This window comes from Lissotriton helveticus, chromosome 8 (genome assembly GCF_964261635.1).
Source record: "Lissotriton helveticus chromosome 8, aLisHel1.1, whole genome shotgun sequence".
NCBI lineage: Eukaryota > Metazoa > Chordata > Amphibia > Caudata > Salamandridae > Lissotriton > Lissotriton helveticus.
In genome coordinates, this window is record NC_136069.1 from 1,520,576,097 (window position 1) to 1,520,590,675 (window position 14,579).

Below are 14,579 nucleotides of genomic sequence, written 5' to 3' on the forward strand. Positions count from 1 at the left end.
CAACAACAGCAAACAACAAGGAAAGAGAAAAGGGATCAATATAAAAGAGCAGAGTTCTAGACCCAACCAGTAGATGACTAATGTATAGCATGTGAATCAAGAAATGTATTCAATCTGCAAAACTACTCCTACAGGTAAGTAACCATTTTGTTATCTTACAATTGTGCCCGCCCGCTGTCTAACTGAATACCTAACCAATGACATAAGAAATCTTAAACAACTTTTATGCGATAAAAACATTTAGGAACCTCAGAAATGTCAAGATAACCATAAAAATTAGAAGTTCATTTTATTTATCCTTCTTTCTCTAGACCAAGTGCGAAACAGCTACTACATTGGCGCCGACGGCTCCCTCCGACTCATCCTGGCTAACGGAATGGAGGTGGCATTGCAGACCGAGCCCCATCTTCTGGCCGGCACAGTGAACCCTACGGTGGGGAAGAGGAATGTGACCCTTCCCATTGATAATGGCTTAAACCTGGTGGAGTGGAGGCAGCGGAAAGAGCAAGCACGGGGACAGGTCACAGTATTTGGACGGAGACTAAGAGTAAGTATCCAGAGTGAAGCAATACTTGACTCGAGATGAAATAACCATGAATGGAAATTAATATGGACCGGGACAGGGGTTGGTGGTCCATTGTAGGCCCAGAAAGGCAAGTTCCAAGCCAAACTTTCAGGGAATCCACCTGAGATAAATGTACATACAATGGATCTAAATGGAACTTATTTGCATAATCATTATTTATTCTGAAATCTAGCATGGAACCTGCCCTCCTGGGGGACACGTTGGGCATCCCTACAGAAGGCTGATGGCCTTGCAGTGCCATGTAAAGGGCCGCTATTTTAACTTAAGTCACATTAATCAATCCATTCTTCTTCCCGCCCTGTTGAAAAAAGAGTGACTTCTGTGTGCCTACAGGCCTTTGCGGAACAAGGCTAGACAGCAGAACCAAAGCCCCATGCTGTGACCTAGATGTTGTGGGGAAGATAAAGGGCTTGACCCAAATTCCAAACATGAAGGAGAGATATAAGAGGGAGAGGGAAGGCACATGAGGACCTTGTAGAAAAAAATGACAATATGTTCTTTCGTCTTAAATATAATTTGAAAAGAATAAAAAAAAAAAAAGAATCCACATGAAACCAGCTCAGTGCTTTTAGTGTTTCTATTAGCTGTGTGAACTTCGAATAAGAACGCGAGGGAAAAATATAACCCGGTACTCTGGATTTTTGATGCCGCTGTCGAACAAAGGGACTCGCTCATCTACTGTGCACATTGTGCGTTATGTCCCTGGCTCTGCCTGCCCAGTTTCTGCTCTAAGGGGTAAGGAAACTCACTCAGCAGACAGTTTGGAAGCCCATAGTACATCTTGATTATCCCACCTTCCTGGGGGAGGATAAACTAACCTTTGAAGCCGATGGCCAATCGTTGACGCCCACTGTCAGTAGGCGCCTGTTCTAATAGGTAAAACCGCCTTTTAATTTCTTGCCTCCTGCAATTAACCACATTTCTTCTAAAAAGAAGTGGCTTAGAAATACCTCCAAGTGTTCGAGGACACTGTCATTTACTCATCACCTCAAATTTGGAGAAAGCGGATTTTCAGGTGTCCTTGTCATAGTTTCAGGACATCCACCTGAGATAAATTTACATACAATGGATCTAAATGGAACTTATTTGCATAATCATTGTTTATTCTGAAATCTAGCATGAAACCAGCCCTCCTGGGGGACACTATGTTATGTCAAACGGTGAGAGGAAATACAGCCATGATGTTGCGGTGGTGTGCGGTGTGCCCACATTGTTAGTAGTGGTGGTAGGGTAGCTTCAACATTCGGACCGACCATCCTCAGAGGCCATCGTCTTGCCTACAGAAAGCAGCGCGCAATCCGCGAGGCACGATGCGCTCGCCCATGCATTTGCTACATTATTTTTGTGGGAGGTCCTCTTTAAGTATGCGGGCGAGCGCATCAAGTTTACACGTTCCTCGGCAGAGAATCCGGCTCATCTGTCTGTGAAATGGCGTAATGTGCACGGCCGGCTGGGCATACGCCAAGCTGCTGCATCATGCATTGCTTGTTCATTCCCTGTAAGATTTGCTTCGAGGCCAGGGTATAAAACATTCATATGATGCGAGCTTGAAAAAATACCAGCACTCCACTAAGTCAACAAGCACTCAGCGGGGATAAATTCACAAAGCCTGAACTGACCTTTTTTCAGTAAATTCATCCTTACTCTGGTGGTGTTAACATTCACACATCCCTTATTATGTTAGCATGCCAGACTCTATGGATATTCTTTATGTTCTTGCACTCTCTTAAGTTATCCTTCGTACCCCTGCCCCCCTCCCCTCTTGATGATTTCATGTTTTACCCTCCTGAGATTATCCTCACATTACTGGACTGGACCGTGTGAAGCTATTTTTCAGTTGACTTCACCTCTGTAGTTCTTGTTATTGCCCCCACTGAGGTTGTTTTGTTATTGTCCAGGCTGAACTTCATCTTGACGTTTTTTAGTATCTGCCTGGGAGTAATCTTCCTCCTTTTGTCACCTACGATATTTATCTTTGCATGAACTCCCCTCTAGAGCTAGTCTTCACATTATTGTCCACTGGGAGATGATTCTTCTCATTACTGTTCTCTGTGCTGTCCTGCTCCTCATCATGGTCCTCTGTGAGGATTCACTTTGCATTACCCTCCACTCTAGGTTATTGTTTGCTTTAGTCTACCTTCTGAGATTATACTTCATATTTTTATTGACTACGAGCTTATTCTGAAGTATAACGCCCACCCTAAAGTCGTTTTATTGATTTGTGTACCCTATGAGGATATTCTCCACATTGTTATCTCCTGTAGGGACATTCTGCAGATTTTTGTTCCCTTAACTTATTCCTTACATTATTCTCCCTATAGGTCATTATAGTCATTTTGCTGCTTATAAGGCTATTTATTTATTTATTTATTTTTTTTTTGAAACCTTTATTGTACAGAAAGAGCTCACAAATACGGGCCCACAACCCACCGGGCTGGCCACCACATAACAAAACATCAAAAACAAAGCACTGAGCGTCACAGGATACAAAGGCAATGAAACAGGAGAAACAAAAACATCTTAGAGCAGTCACAGGAGCAAGCAATTAGAAAGGTAGTTTTCTCTTTTTTAAAGAGACGGGGCAGGGAGTTCCGGAGCAGTGTGGGCCGCGAAACAAGGTCACAGGGGTGGGGCCGCGGCGGGCAGCAGCACAGCGATCATAAAAAATACAGGAGAGACAAATACAAGCGAAATATACCAATAAGCACCGGTCAAAACAACGGACAAGAGGAAAGGTCATTGCGCGCACTGTCCAATGCCCGCTCACCGCAGCCACCACCCGTCCCATCGATAGCAAATAAAAGGACCCAAGTACAAAACAATACGAAACGCACCCCCAATAAAGGAAAAAACCCCCACAAAAGGGGGGGGAGGGGAAAGAGGAAGAGGGAAAAGGAAAAGGAAGGGACTCTGACCCAAACATTCGCCCCCGGGCGACAAAACAGGAAAACAAAAATCCGGCAGAAAATAGACAATAAAAAGAAGAAAGACATACCAAGCAAATCTCAATCATCGTAATACCGGAAAATACCCCAGAAAGACACCAGGGGGACAGACGACGAGACAGAGCCCCGAAAAAGGGGATACACAAGGGCCATAGAACCAAAAAGGGAGAAAAGTGGAGGAAAAAGACCCCCCCGAGAACAACAACAGACCCCCCCACCCACCCCACAAGCCCACCCTGCACCCCTGCAGAAGGCTACGGCCTACCCCCCAGCAGCGTGCCTGTCGCCCTAAATAGAACCCGAAATATAGAAGAAAGGGAACAAGGTAGAAACAAAGACAAAGAGGAAAAGGACAAGGGGAGGGGAAGAACAGCACACACGGGAGAGGGCTAAAGAACAATATTATCTGCATCCATCCCACCACCTGTGAAGAGGGAGGGGTAGAGCCCAGGGGAAGTTAACGATATCAGGATAAGTTTCAGGAGCCCCATGAAGTTACTCAACATCATACCAGCACATGTCGGTCACAGATCAAAAACAAGACTACCGCATATAACAAGTCGTTTCAGCCCTGTCCGCTTTTGTCCAAGGTTGTAATCGTCCGAACCAACAAAGACCAAACGGCGATGGACACAGGGCACAGGAGAAGGTCCAGCGGCAGTCCAGAGAAGAAGCGTGGAAGAAAATACGGAGGATCCAGGAAAGTTATGATAGAACGTTCGCACCGCAGGCACAATTCCAAGGACAGTTCCAACGAGGCAAGCTGAGCCGGGATGGCATAAGCGCCCCGGCCGGGGAGCCAACGCGATGAGAAACAGGAAGGATCAGCGAGGCCAGGCCAGGATGCAAGCAGACCGCAGACCAGCGGCCGAGGCAACAAGGCAGGACGATGAAGGGCGTCGGAGAGTCTCCGGCCCATGGATAAGGTCGCCGCCGGGGGCACAGAGTCCAGGATCACTCCAGCCGCACCCTGCGACAGGGAGGCCAAATCCGACGTCGGGGGCCCGTACAGTTCGTGAAGAGGGTCCGCCTTCACAGCGGAGACAGGCACAGCCACGGAAGCCCGCCAGGAGTATAGTGCATCCAGGACAACTTGAAGTGCAGGAAGCCCTTTACAAGATCCAGCATCCGGGCCATGTGGCGGGCCCCCAGTGCTCGCCCAGGCCCGGCAGAGACATCCAGGGTCGGCCGCCATCTTAGGAGCCCAGCAAGCCCTTGGCCGTCGGAAGCCCCGGTCGGGGCGACACCAAGGCAAAAGGAGGTCAGCCGATCTGCGGCAGGGCGTCCCAATGCAGGAAGGAGACCCACCAGAAGAAGGAGTTTTGTCGGCCCCCTTGTGCCGCCGGCCCCGTTCTCCGTGCCCGGGCGGAAATTTCAAAATGGCCGGGCCGGGGAACAAAGGGGGGGACCAAGCCGGATAAATGAGTGGGCTCTCCAGCGAGAGGCAGCGCTCGCACCCCAAGGCCCAAGCCCATCGGGTCCGCCAGCGGGCACAGCCGGCCTATACGCACATCAGCCTCCGCAACAAGATCCACCGCGCCAGCAAGGGCCGACCATCGTGCTCCGTCTCGTCCCGGCGTTGCAGGGAAGTCCAGGCCAGCCCGCCCCGGAGGCTCCGAAGCGAGCGGGATCGCCGCACAGGATCGACAGCACCCAGGATCACCGGAGCAACGGGTAAGTGTCTACAAAGTGTCCTCAATACCGAAACACAGCAAGGAGGGCTTCCCGGGGCAGGAGAAATACAGGATAAATGAAGAAAACAGGCGATTGAACGGAGCCGAGCTAAAACGCGGCCATCTCGGTCGCGAGCTAGGCTCCTCCCCTATAAGGCTATTTTTGACATGTTTGTCCCCTATGAGGCCAGTGTTCACAGTGTTGACTTTAGCTTCCATGCGTTGTGATGTGTGAGGTCCTATAGCATCCGTTGAATTACCCATTGTAGAATCGACATCTCCGCACATCACTTACCCATTCACCCAACTTTTCACCGCTGGAAGAATTGGGCAAGGTTCGTTGTTGCTGCTGCCATATTGAATTCTCTGGGTAATGGTGAATGAACCAGAGGAGGCTACACATTTTGGAGTTTGTCAACATAGACCATGAAGGATAAAGGAACAGATAAGTCTCCAGCTTTTTCCTTACTCAGACTCCTTTTTATGTCACAGGTCTCTTGAAATCGCCTTTTTCCCACAACCCCAAGGGTGAGACTGTCTTCTACGTATTTCACAGGGAGGAGATCGATCACTGGGTGGTTTTCATGCTTTTTGGGGGCGCTCACCAGGCTCCCTTCCATGCGAGCTCTCACTGGATTCCTGTCCCATACATTATTTATTATGGCACCTCCCAATTGTAAAGATGCTGCATGGATAGATCCACTTCCAATGCCACTGAGCATACCGGGTCAGGGGTCTAACCCTCTGGTCATTTAACCCCTTCGACGCTCATGACGAGCTGGGCTCGTCATGAGGTAGCCTCCTCGCACGCTCATGACGAGCCCAGCTCGTCATGAATAATGGGTTTTTTAAAAAATGAGCACAGGGGCAGAATTTCGCTAGCGCTCATGTGGTTAAAAAAAAAACAAAAAAACACAGATGTCGTATTGGTTTAGGCAAGTTGATGTTCCATTGGCACCCTCTGCCTTCAGTTCCTCATGGAGAATGATTTGTTTTCATGGATGGGTCTTCATTAGGAAGGTTGTAATAGTGTGCCCCTGTTGGCCTTTTACTGCTTTGTGCATCACTTCGAATGCAGTCTGCATATACTAAGCATCCTTTTCTGCGTTGGCCGTGGACCACCTCCACTGGTGTTCCAAATTCCAAATTCCAAAGATGCTTTTAACAGGTGGATAAACGCTTGCACTGTTTATGCCCCATTTGCCTTCCTAAACACTATGTAGGGGTGCGAAAACTCTGTAATGACCCGATACAAAAACTGTTACATCAGAGAGTTATTGCACGTGACAGCAAGGATGTCTAAATGACCCCCACATTGTTTATGTAGCCTATATGAGTAAGTACCTATGCATTCTTGCATTTGTCCATCTTAAACTCCTATACAAAGTGTGCATATCCTAATGTATAAAGGCATAGTTTCTTACACCTCAATCTCCAACTTCTTCATACTCCACACAGCGTTCTCCTGGATTTTTAAGATAAGTTTGTTTATCAAAATGGGGAAATGCTAAAAATCTGACGTGGATCTGGCACTCCAAGGCCGACTTTGGACAATCCTGACTTACGCGACTCACAGCCCGGCTTGTCCTTTCTCCAGATAGGAGCCTCTCTACTTGTCCCATGCGCTCTCCCAGTGATGCTAGTCTCTGGGAAGCATGCTGCCTCTACATTGTCTTGTTGCGCTCAAATGAATACTTCTGGTTTCTTACATACAGTCCAGTACAAAAGACTAGAATTACTATCCATCTCCGCATTACTGTAATATCTCCTGCTGCCCTACGGTACCTTACCACGGTGCTGTGGCTAGAATTCCAGTATATAACACTTGGAACAAGTTTAAGAATTTTATTTTTTAGATAGGTTCCCTGTCTTTTCATTGCCTTAACTCAAGAGACCCATGAGTGCCTTGCAGTCCAAATGACTCAATTTGAGTCAAGGCACTAGTGATCAAGAAGGATCATTCTTCCGCCAAAGCTGTGCGATGGGTTTTACAATCGAGAAACAGCGCCTGACGTCTATCTAGGAACAGTCCCGACATCCACCCGCTTTATGAGAAACAGAGGTACCACTCTACCTTTTCTGTGTTGAACATAGCTGACTTCCATTTTGAAAACTGAAATTGAAATACTTAGTTTTCAAAAATAGTGATTAAAAAGTACAGTCAACGTAGATACTTTATATAAATTTCAGAAAACTCATTTCTCATCTCTTATAAAATAGGTTAATTCACTATGACTCAACCCCTAGCTCATTTGGAGGCAAGTGTTATGGTCCGTGTTTACACATCCTACCTCCAGCATTGCTCAGATTGTAGGATTGCATCATCGACCCTACCCTACTACTTCTCTTAGGAGTAGAAGTGGTCCGATGCCTACCTACGTTGTCAGATGTCAGCCCAGGCTGCTTTACTTCTTAACTTGGATTTGCCACTTGACAGCACCGTTTGATCCTGTGCCAATCACTTTACTGCCTGTGCCGTTTATCCCTCCTCTGTCGAAATGATGGATATGAGGATGCAGAGACCTGGGCATTTGCATCCGTGGACCAGCGGTGTGCATAATAACTTGTCTGGCAGCCAAGTTCCAGGAGCTGCTTCCGTGCTCCGGCATACGATAAAGGCGCCTCCTGCCCGACAGAATCGGATTCTATTGAATTTCCAATATCCACCCTCTTGGGTCGCATCATTTTCATTTATGTTGAACAGAGTCTTCAATCTTTGCTTTGCCAGGCTCTTTATCGCCTGAAAATTATTTCGCGCCAGAATTCCCCTTTTAAAGAGCACTTTCCCGTGTGTTAAAGCCATGTGGCCATACATTTCCCATCTTTAGGCATTGCGTTATTATATTTTGAATGCTCACATTATGTCCCCATCACATAATAAAAACAATCTCTGTTCATTGTCTCAAGCAGCATCCCCAGACCGCCCGCTGCTGGCACCTTCGCCACATCTATTCTCATCGGGCTTCCACATTTATTGCACTGTTTTGGAGCTTTTGTTGAATGTTCACTGTTTTTTTCCATAAATCATGCCTGAATGAATAATTTATAGAGCGCACGGCTACTCCACAGTATCCTGATGCTATAATCACTTTATATTATAATGCCATACCCATGTATTAGTTTGCAGCTTATCTAATCCTAATTATTGATATTAAATAGCCATAATCCATCCGGACATCATATTTCCCATGGGTGTAATAAATATTAAGCTACATGGAAGTGAGTTGTGATCTCAGAACTGACTTGCTAAGGTGCTCTCACCGATCCTATATTCCCTAGTCCAGCGCCATCCCCTACAGAAAGATAGGTCGCTTTAGGTTTGCGGTCCAGCGGCTGCCTGGAACCCTGTATCCACTCCCCACAGGCACCGCCAGCAGCGAGATATAAGGTCCTGGACATATGATAGGTTCCATCTTCTCTCCCCATTCACATGGCCAAAGGCCTGATAACTGTTTGTGCAATCAATCAATCAATATGGGTTCTTGTAGAGCGCGGCTAATCACCCGTTAGGGTCTCAAGGCGTTGGACAACCAAATTGCTATATTAGTCTCCTTGTCACTTTTAGCATGAACCCCTCGTGTTCTTTCCAAATGACACCACCTTCCTAATTCCAGCCCCGTGTCAGGGTGCCTTATGCTAAAAATAGAGCCCCACGCGAACATGTACCCCAGCCACAAACCTACGAGTCACTAAACACGTTGTGTATCATGGACATCATTTAGGGGTCAACAGTGTGACCCCCCCTGGCTTGCCCCTTGCGACCACTGGAGCAGGCTTTGCAACCCCTGCCTCAGAGGTGGCAAAATCAGTGCCAAGAACACGCGGGGGCTCCACATGCCTTACTGTCTGCCTGTTTTTCATTATACTAATAGTAAATAAAAATCTATCAGTGTCATAAAAAATGGAGAACACTTAGCACCTATGGTAAGTAGAAATGGTTTTAAGTGTATGTTGCATGCATGCTTGTAGGCGAGAGTAGGGCGTGTTTAAGTGAGAGAGAGCATACAGGTGTGGTAGAAAATGTTTTGCATGTGTGTGTGAGTGAAAGTGAGTAAGACCCAAGTGACAAGTAGTGAGTCAGACTGTGTGAAATTGATGCCTAAATGTACTATTCTTTGACACTATTCAATACTGCACCAAAGTTGCTGCGCTGCCTTGCGTCAAATAAGGTGCATTTTTTCTCTCCCAGGGCGCTGGTATGCTTTGGCCAACCATGCGCCAATGCTCATACACTTGTGCCAGAGTGCACGGTGTGTGCATTCTCTGAAGCATAGGTTTTCTACTAGAAGGGATCCCTTCCAGTCCAAAAACTATGCTTTAAAGCAGTTCCTACTTTGTATGTATACTGTAAAATACAGCACACATGCAAAGTTAGAAAACCAGGAAAAAATCAAAAATGAAAAAATGTCCAATTACTCCTGCCTCGAGAAGGCTCAAGATTGTGGTGCAAATTCTTCTTTACCAATGTTTGTAGATAGGTACTTGCATCAAAACCCATGGGTGGTTGCATGGGCACTCCGATGCACCATCCATGGAATGCCCCTTTGGTAAAAATGATGCAAACCAACTTGCATTGCAACTTTGGCCTATTTTGTGATACTATCCAATGCAAATCCTCAATTGCTGTGATGTTAGGTCATGTAAAATGCCTTCCTGAAAAACCAAATGTCAGGGATCATATGATGTCACTTCTTGTGAAGTCATTGAGGTCAAAGGCTATGTGATGTCACTTCCGCTACCCCAGGCATTTTGGTAAATTAACACTCGTAAAATCAATGTGTTTATTTAAAAAAAATACTTTGCAAGGGAGTGCATACGATATTTATCTTGAGATGTATAGAGATATCTGCCGAAGTCCACTTTTATCAGCCTTTTAGAGTTGGGGGTTGATACCAAGATGTTGATGCAGGGAGTGTAGCAGTCTGCTTTCTTGGCACAGAGAAGACACGGGTAATTTATAAGTGGGGGCTAGAAACTTCTAAGGATTATGTGGAGTTGCAGTAAGTCTGTGTGGGTTGTCTAACAACCAAAGAGGTCTCTTGCTCATATATCACTTATGTTTCCCTAGGTCCACAACAGGAACCTGTTATCGATTGACTTTGACCGTGTTACGAGAACTGAGAAGATCTACGACGACCATCGGAAATTCACTCTGCGTGTCCTCTATGACCAGGCTGGAAGACCCAGCCTCTGGTCTCCCAGCAGCAGGCTAAACGGTGTCAATGTGACCTACTCCTCGGGCGGCCACGTGGCAGGAATCCAGAGGGGCACCATGTCCGAGAGGATGGAGTATGACCAGGCGGGCCGCATCATATCCAGGATCTTTGCAGATGGGAAGGCATGGAGTTACACTTACTTAGAGAAGGTACGTCTTCTGTATCACACTATATTAACTCTTGCCAGGAGGAGGTCTGGGTGGAAGGAAGAATTATATATTTCAATTGCGTTGTTGTTTGGTTTAACATATTAGCCATAAATCAGTTTCTGCACTCATAAGTTGAAGTTCATTCTTTCTTTACTTTATCCCTAGAGGAAGACTGTCCCATGGTTATGTGTCTAACTTGAAATAAAGCAGAGATTTCTTATGATAGTCCATACTGTTTCCCTAACACATTGGTGAACCAAGCTGTTCTTTTGCGATAGAAGCATGGCATGTACTCACTATCCTCTCCCACTGCTTTATTTTCCCGAAATGTCCTCACAGATGTTGATTCACAACAATGACCGGGGTATAGAAGGTGACCTCACTCACCTCTTGGCCCACAGTAGCATCACAGGGTTGACCTCATATCTTCATTTTAGACCCTCAACCACCTCGAATGTACTTCTGAGGCTCCAAGGTCGAGGGCAAGGAATGGAAACTACACATACCAAACATGGCACAAATAAGCCTTCCTCACCTTATGTTCCTGTTGCTGCCTTCATACTCCATAGATTACGGTAGCAAGGGCATTGCAAGGGGCAAGGCCGAGGAAGCAACTGCTACCATGGGCTACCACTAACAGCGGTCCATGCATTGCCCTACTCGCTCCCCATTGTGTCCCTTGTTGGCTTTCCGTGCTAGAGCATTGATCTGTTGCATATCATCTGCCAATTGTCTTGTGTTACATTGCGTCAACAGTGGCTCAGCATCAAGTTGCCAGCCATTTTGAAAGACGTCTGAATAGTTAGGTTTGTGGAGACGATATTGTCGTGCTGTATGCCTGCGTGAATTTCAAAAGCCTGCATTTCCCAAAGATTTATGAAGAATTACGCACGATCATTTAGAAACGATTGTGTCAACCTGATGGGTGTCCCATCCTCATTGCCAAAATGCCCCATGGATTCCTTCTGGATAGGAATCCAGAGCACATCCTTGTATATTTGAACACTCTTTATTTATTAAGATTGTAAAACTGAGAAGTATTGTGCCAGGCTCTGCCCCACCTGGGTTTTATGTCAGAACCCCCCGCCCCTCATCATAACACCCAGCAACACATTATATCACAGCAGGAAGACTGACTGGGTTTATCTAAAGCGCTGGGATGCTCACGGGTAGCCATGCGCTATATAAATGCGTAGTTATTCATTCATTCATTCAGGAATGGTCACTGGCAAACGCTTGTAGCAGTGATATCTGCTCCAAACAACGCAACTATCCAAAGATATTGGTCTCACAAACAGCGTCTTCGTGTGCCTTTTCTGGTTATTGATTTCTGTGTAAAAATATCCGCATTCCTGAAAATAAACCTGGAGAGTGAGGTCTGTAGAAGACAGAGCGGCTGTGATTTGCTAACCAGGACCGTGTGTTTGTCACAGAGTGGTCCTTATGGACTTGTCATTGAGAAGATTGTAACGAGTGGCAGAATATCCCCCTTAAAATTCACGTAGGAGGTGTCTGTTGGGTTATTGAACAGTGTGGGGACTGGGGAGCGAATTTCCTTGTCCATGGAATGGTTGCCTGCAGTTGAGAGGGCGTAGGAGGCAAACATTTGCTTTAGTAAGTCATCAGGAATAAACCCAAAACTTCTAAGTAAAAAATTAGCAGTGGTCAGTGTTGACCACTATCCTCCATTTAGTTGACTAGTCAATGTCAGTCTTGTTCCCCGTGCACCGGAGTCAAACCAAATTTTCAGGATTACCACTGCTTAGCTAAAAGTATCCACAAATGATGCATTGCTTGTTAATGTGTCTCATTTTCATAGCATTGCTATTACTTTTTGTATGTTTTAAAGTGAGCAGTGATGTTATGATATCTTAAGCAATTTGTTGGTACAATAAGTGATTTGTGTCAACTTCTTCAATAACAACCACAGCAATGTCTCTTTGGTTCATGTGGTTTGGTTGGCTTCTGAAAGCTATTGTGAGACCAGCTATTATGTGACCCCCCTTTAAATTAACAATGCACCACTTATAATTATTTTAAAAAGAGCATTTCCAAACAATTAATGAAATCTATGTTTTTCTTCTACAGTCGATGGTGCTGTTGCTTCACAGCCAGAGACAGTACATCTTCGAGTTCGACAAAAATGATCGGCTTTTGTCTGTGACCATGCCCAACGTAGCCCGACAAACACTGGAGACCATCCGATCCGTCGGTTACTACAGAAACATCTACCGGCCCCCAGAGGGCAATGCCTCAGTCATACAAGATTTCTCAGAGGAAGGGCAACTCCTTCACACTCTCTACTTGGGAACTGGGCGGCGCATTATCTACAAGTATGGAAAGTTGTCTAAACTAGCAGAGATCCTCTATGACACCACAAAAATTGGATTCGTCTATGATGAGGTGGCCGGAATGCTGAAGACCGTGACTTTGCAGAACGAGGGCTTCATGTGTACAATCCGCTTCCGGCAGATCGGGCCGCTCATCGACAGGCAGATCTTCCGCTTTACCGAGGAAGGCATGGTTAACGCACGGTTCGACTACAACTATGACAACAGTTTCAGGGTCACCAGTATGCAGGCAGTGATTAACGAGACACCCTTACCCATAGACCTCTACCGGTATGATGATGTCTCAGGCAAAACTGAACAGTTTGGTAAATTTGGCGTTATTTACTATGACATCAACCAAATCATCACAACTGCGGTTATGACTCACACAAAGCACTTTGATACCTATGGGCGGGTGAAGGAAGTGCAGTATGATATTTTCAGATCGCTCATGTACTGGATGACTGTGCAGTATGACAATATGGGAAGGGTGGTAAAAAAAGAACTGAAGGTGGGTCCTTACGCGAACACCACCAGGTACTTCTATGAATATGATGCTGACGGACAGCTACAGACTGTGTCCATCAACGACAAACCACTGTGGCGATATAGTTATGACCTAAATGGAAACCTTCACTTGCTGAGCCCTGGGAACAGTGCTCGGCTTACTCCACTACGGTATGATCTGCGGGATAGGATAACACGATTGGGAGATGTTCAGTACAAAATAGATGATGATGGATTTCTCAAACAAAAGGGTAATGACTTATTTGAGTACAGCTCAGCCGGTCTCCTCATCAAAGCATACAACAAAGTAAGTGGATGGAGTGTGAAATATCGGTACGATGGACTGGGCAGGAGAGTGTCAAGAAAAACCAACTATGGTCATCACTTGCAGTTCTTCTACGCCGACCTTGCAAACCCCACTAGGATTACCCACTTCTACAACCATTCGAGCTCCGAGATCGCTTCGCTCTACTACGATCTGCAAGGTCACCTCTTTGCAATGGAGCTTAGCAGTGGCGACGAGTTCTACATAGCATGCGACAACATCGGCACACCTCTAGCTGTCTTCAGTGGTACAGGCCTCATGATTAAACAAATCTTGTACACAGCCTATGGGGAGATCTACACGGACACAAACCCCGGCTTTCAGATCATCATCGGATACCATGGAGGTCTGTACGATCCGCTCACCAAGCTCATCCACATGGGGCGCAGAGAGTATGACGTAATGGCCGGTCGCTGGACAAGTCCTGACCATGACCTGTGGAAGCGTCTGAGCAGTAGTAATATAATGCCGTTCAACCTCTACATGTTCAAAAGCAACAACCCCATCAGCAGTGCCCAGGACACCAAATGCTATATGACAGGTAAGATCAGCATGCTTAAAAACTTTTAGCTTTCCATTTTCAGCTATGCCATCCTCATGTGCCTGCAAGATAAGTCGCAGTGAACCCTGTTGCTGCTTATAATCTAGCACAGTGGCAGCTGGTAAGTTTAGGAGGGAGGGGGCGGACGGGACACATGCACGCATACACATACACATTCACAGCAATGCATTCACACACGCGCGCACACACAAACACATCCATTCACAATACTCTTTACCAAACATTCATACATGCATGCACAAACTCACCAAACCTTAATTTTAAAAAAAACACACACACACATACT

At 46.1% G+C, this 14,579-nt stretch overlaps 1 protein-coding gene across 1 annotated transcript in view; it reads left to right on the forward strand.

Annotated features, from left to right (window-relative positions):
* Nucleotides 1–14,579, forward strand: part of TENM4 (teneurin transmembrane protein 4) — an 873,376-nt gene that overhangs the window by 835,043 nt on the left and 23,754 nt on the right. Inside the window, exons 27-29 of the mRNA XM_078658490.1 lie at nt 312–547; nt 10,273–10,569; nt 12,658–14,272. Coding sequence (XP_078514616.1) covers nt 312–547; nt 10,273–10,569; nt 12,658–14,272 — 2,148 coding nt within the window. The remainder of the gene's footprint in view (nt 1–311; nt 548–10,272; nt 10,570–12,657; nt 14,273–14,579) is intronic.